At 50.3% G+C, this 5,117-nt stretch overlaps 1 protein-coding gene across 5 annotated transcripts in view; it reads right to left on the bottom strand.

Moving 5' to 3' along the window:
• Positions 1-980, bottom strand: part of LOC134038625 (electrogenic sodium bicarbonate cotransporter 4-like) — a 22,807-nt gene extending 21,827 nt beyond the window's left edge. For 3 of the 5 annotated variants that reach the window (XR_009932666.1, XM_062484112.1, XM_062484113.1), the window contains exons 1-2: positions 914-974; positions 25-231 (exon numbers count right to left, since the gene is read on the bottom strand). Coding sequence is in view for 2 of the 5 variants with exons in the window: in XM_062484112.1 (XP_062340096.1) it covers positions 25-231; positions 914-974 (268 nt within the window). In the remaining 3 variants the exon portion in view is untranslated. Of the gene's footprint in view, positions 1-24; positions 232-913 lie in introns of all 5 variants that reach the window. The other 2 variants (XR_009932667.1, XR_009932668.1) reach the window with 1 other exon arrangement.
• Positions 981-5,117: the final 4,137 nt, after the last annotated feature.

The following is a 5,117-nucleotide window of genomic DNA, read 5'->3' as shown; positions in this document are numbered from 1 at the left end:
TGTGTGTGTGTGTGAGCCACGTACCTGTGGAGTCGATGTTCAGCTGCTCCTGCTCCTCCTCCTCGTAGCGGTCGTCTCGGTCATGTCGAGGGTCGTACGGCGCGTGGCCATGCTCGTCGTGGTGTGTGTGTCTCCTCTCACGGTCGGCCTCGCTGGTGTGGGAGCGATGTCTGCGGCGCTTCCGTCTGTTGCCATGAGACACAGGGACTCCGATGTACACCGGCTGGGGCTCTGAAGGGAGGGGTGAGAGAAGGAGGAGAGAGGGAGGAGAGAGGGAGGAGAGAGGGATGAGAGAAGGAGGAGAGAGGGATGAGAGAAGGAGGAGAGAGGGAGGAGAGAGGGAGGAGAGAGGGAGGAGAGAAGGAGGAGAGAAGGAGGAGAGAGGGAGAGAGGGAGGAGAGAGGGAGGAGAGAAGGAGGAGAGAAGGAGGAGAGAGGGAGGGAGAGAGGGAGGGAGAGAGGGAGGAGAGAAGGAGGAGAGAGGGAGAAGAGAGGGAGGAGAGAAGGAGGAGAGAAGGAGGAGAGAGGGAGGGAGAGAGGGAGGAGAGAGAGAGGAGAGAGGGAGGAGAGAGGGATGAGAGAGGGAGGGAGAGATTGAGGAGAGAGGGAGGAGAGAGTGAGGAGAGAAGGAGGAGAGAGGGAGGAGAGAGTGAGGAGAGAGGGAGGAGAGAGGGAGGAACAGAGTGAGGAGAGAGGGAGGAGAGAGGGAGGAGAGAAGGAGGAGAGAGGGAAAAATGAAATCTAATTTTACACCCCAATAAAAACATCACACGTTGTGGGAAAAGAGTGGACTTTTGACACAGTATCATCTTGAAATGAGGAATCGTTTTATTTACAGCAAAGCTTTTCAAACAGTGGAGGGGGTCGATGGCAGCTAAGACCGTCAGCATCGGCTGTTATTGTTCCAAACTCACCATCATCCTCCTCGTATCTCCTGTGGCTCCTGCTTCTCCCCCCGTGAGAATCATACTCCATCCTGACCAGAGGAGAGGAGCGGAGAGGGGGAGGGAGGGGGGAGAGGGAGGGGGGAGAGGGAGGGGGGAGAGGGAGGGAGGAGAGGGGGGAGAGGGGGGAGAGGGAGGGGGAGAGGGAGGGGGGAGAGGGGGGAGAGGGAGGGGGGAGAGGCAGAAAGCAGGTGTGAAAGACAAAGAGGTTGGTGGATCAGGGAAGATGAAGAGGAACGGGGGGAGAGAACTTCACATTTCTCCCGTCCCTTTGATCAGGCGTCTCTTTCAACAGCCTAACTCTTACCTGCTTCTGCTTGAACACAAACACCCAGTGATGCTGTCAGCTGGAAGTACAGACTCTCTTCCTAAACAACAACCCGAAGGCCTTCTCACTGAATATATCTAAAGATATGTTTATTCTGCATTTTTCCTGCTTTATTGAACAGATTTAAGCGAAGTATGACAGGAACATGACAGGGAAAGGCCCAGGCCCAGGCCGCTGCAGAAAGGCCTCAACCGACACGCACTCTTCCAGTGAGCCACCGGGGCGGGCCTCCCTTCTCAGAACCTCATGAGACGGCTTGTGATGTTGCCCTTGGTTACAGCCTTTGACTGAGTCCCCTCTTCCTCTCTGATAAGCCCCACCCCCTAACGTGTCACTCAGTTCACTGCCTCTGACTCCGTAAAACCCGTGACCCCGCCCTGTGATTGGCCAAGCCACACGGCATCCCACGTGCCTCTGGTAACCCGGGGCGATCGATGACTGACGAGAGGAAAAATCAATGAGGAGCCAGAACAGCCCTTAGGACACCAGCAACCACAGATGGCGACAGGAAGGAGCTAGAAACCAAGGCTTGTGGGAAATATGAGTGTGGGAGTCAGGTGGCTGAGCGGTTAGGGAATCGGGCTAGTAATCTGAAGGTTGCCAGTTCGATTCCCGGCCGTGCAAAATGACGTTGTGTCCTTGGGCAAGGCACTTCACCCTGCTTGCCTCGGGGGGAATGTTCCTGTACTCACTGTAAGTCGCTCTGGATAAGAGCGTCTGCTAAATGACTAAATGTAAATGTAAATATCCCCCTGAAATATCACAGGGCTGATAACATTACACATATTGATGTGGGAAGAATGTGAGGGGGTTCCAATCAGCGTCGGACAACGCGTTCACATATGGGGAATTACAGCCAAGTCCATGACAATATCATGTGATGGTTTGATGGAGCGTGTTGACGTGTGTGTGTGTGAGGGTGTGTGTATGCAGTGTATGCAGTGTGTGCGTGTGTGCATGTGTGTATGAGTGTGTGTGTATCCGTGTGTGTGTGTTTCCCTTTGTCACTATCTGATCTGAGGGGTGTTTGTAGGCTGATCAATACCTGCCAGTCCTGATCACCAGCTGCCTCCTGAGTCACTGCTCACTGAGTGTGAAGGACACACAAACTCACACACACTCACACACATTCACACACACACACTCACACACATTCACACACACTCACACACACCTATGTCCACACACATGAACCAGCAAAAACACAGATGGGACACATACAGACAGACAATCACACACACTTTTAAACACACATACCTTTACACGCACACAAACACATTCTACCACACAAACAGGTTGTTTCCATTACGACGAAATCGCAATCAAATTCAAATCAGATTTTGCCTCTCAAATTGTCATTTTCGAATTTCCGAAGCCTATATCACAAATCTTCACGCATCAAATATTTCCAGAGTCTTCTGAATAATTTACCTTTGCATCTAAAACATACATACAGTATTTCTAAATCGTATATACATTTCGGTCAGGATCAATATAGAGAAAATAAATGAATATAATTCATACAACACACAGTGATGGTAAAACACATCTAGCAACTAATGATCCGTATCACTTCTTTACTCCCCCACCAAAAAAATCTAATAACATGCACATTGTTTTGATCTGAAAACACCTCACGTAGCAAACACAAAAACGATGAAAACCAGCTACCACATTAGACCACCGTGCATGAGCACGGGCAAGCATAAACCTGCAGGAACATGGAACCCTTACCTGAGGCTGTGCTGGGTTGAAGACGAAGTCCTGGCTGGAGTTGATGACTGTTGACGTTCAGCTGACCACGGACAGAACTGAAGTTATACAGTAGATGTTCAACTGATCACACACAAAACTGTCTGTGTGTGTGGGGGGAAAATGAGAGGAAGAGGGGGAACTTGTGCACAGAGTGTGTGTGCATGTGTGTGTGGCAGAGAGACAAAGACTATGAATACAGAAGTCAATGTATGTGTGTGTGTGTGTGTGTGTGGCAGTGGTGATCCCCAGCCTAGTGCCCCTAAGGTCCAGAGGCTGTCATGGAGGGCAGGAAGGGGATGATTCAACCCCTGACCCAAAACCCGATCTGCCGACAACCGTCATTCTCAGAGCCTTCTGGAACCTTCCATGGACTCATTCCACTCTGGTGTCATGCCTCCGCTCTTCGCGTGTGAGGAGAAAACAGGCAGTTTCTGAAAAAAGACGAGCTGAAAATAAAAAAGTGACGTGACAGTAAGTAGGCTAACATGACGGGGGTATCACTGAAATAACCTTTTTTTCTTTTTTAATTCAAGCCGTGTTCTTGCTACATTGGACTGGAGTTTTTAAAAGAAGTGTGACAGGGAGATAGTGGGGAGAGGGGGGGGATCACATGGTAAAGAGCCGCTGTGCTAAGGCCTCAGCCTACAAAGTCCACGCTCTTAACAGGTGAGCTACCAGGGCTGCGTGGTCACAAACTGCATTTCTGATAGCTCTCACTCATCACCTCCATGCAAACCTATCGAGTTCATGGACGTACTGATTTAAAGGCAGCGCGTAAAGTATCGATCATTGGATTTGAAACTAGGCCAATGAGCCTTCAGTTCAAAGGTCATGCCAGTTTGTTCGATTCATCCGAACGCCTCCCTGCTGGACGGATGCGTTTCGATGGGACGCACGTCTGTTCGCTGTCGATGTTGCCCCCCTGTGAATGACCCTGGTGAGAGCAGTCCAAACAAACAAGACGCTGGTTCCCTCCACGTAACGTTGAGCTTCCCAGTCTTGTCACTAGATGTCTCTGGTGGTCCAGAGGAGGGCGTAGCCCCCCCCACTCCCCAGCATGGTAGTGATGTACGGGGCGGCTGTGGCTCAGGGGGTAGAGAGGGTTGTCTGTTAATCGCAAGGTTGGCGGTTCCATCCCCGACTCCTCCCAGGCCATGTGCCGAAGTATCCTTGAGCAAGACTCTGAACCCCAAGTTGCTCCCGATGGGCAGGCCGGCGCCTTGCATGGTAGCTCGCTGCCGTCGGTATGTGTGATTGAGAGTATGAATGGGTGAATGAGAGGCAAACATTGTAAAGCGCTTTGAGTACCGTTAAGGTAGAAAAGCGCTATATAAATGCAGTCCATTTACCATTTGATGTCTGTGTGTGGTGTCTGTCTGATTGTATAACAAACACCTGTTTCCTGTCTGTAATCTTGTTTAATTTTCTCTATTAACTACAAATCGTGTATTCTGACCTCGGAGAGAGAGAGGAAGAGAGAGAGAGAGAGAGAGAGAGAGAGAGAGAGAGAGAGAGAGAGAGAGAGAGAGAGAGAGAGAGAGAGAGAGAGAGAGAGAGAGAGAGAGAGAGAGAGAGAGAGAAAGAGAGAGAGAGAGACAGAGATCTGGTCATTTTGGTTGACTTGTCAAGTTGTGACATTAACCCTCGGCAGGTTGTGTAATACTTACAAGCCCAGAAGCTAAACTTGAACTCACACCGTTATAGTGGCAGCTCCACAGGTGATGGTAAAGTGCTTTGCGTCGCCAGTCACACTGTATGTGTAATACCTTTCAGCAGAACCGTCGCATGGGTTGTGCCAACTGTGCGACCGCACAGGTCTCACAGGCCTTGCGCCTGCCTGGTTTGCAATCACAAGTTTTTTAGTTTTTTTTCTACTTTCAATATTTTTTTATTCCTGTTCTGGACTCGATGTGCTCTAAATGAAATTCTAAAATTTTGTCATTCATGATTTACGCGACGCCACAGGCGTTTGAGCAAGCCCTGTGAGAGTGCGAGGAGCAAGAAGGAGTGTGTGATTCTTGCGTGTGCATCACGGTGTACGTCAATAAGCAGGGCCTCGCATGTTAAGTTCGCACAGGGCCTCTCACCCCC

The sequence above is a fragment of the Osmerus eperlanus genome, chromosome 18 (assembly GCF_963692335.1).
Source record: "Osmerus eperlanus chromosome 18, fOsmEpe2.1, whole genome shotgun sequence".
NCBI classification, from domain to species: Eukaryota; Metazoa; Chordata; class Actinopteri; order Osmeriformes; family Osmeridae; genus Osmerus; species Osmerus eperlanus.
This window is presented reverse-complemented; position numbering and strand designations above follow the sequence as displayed.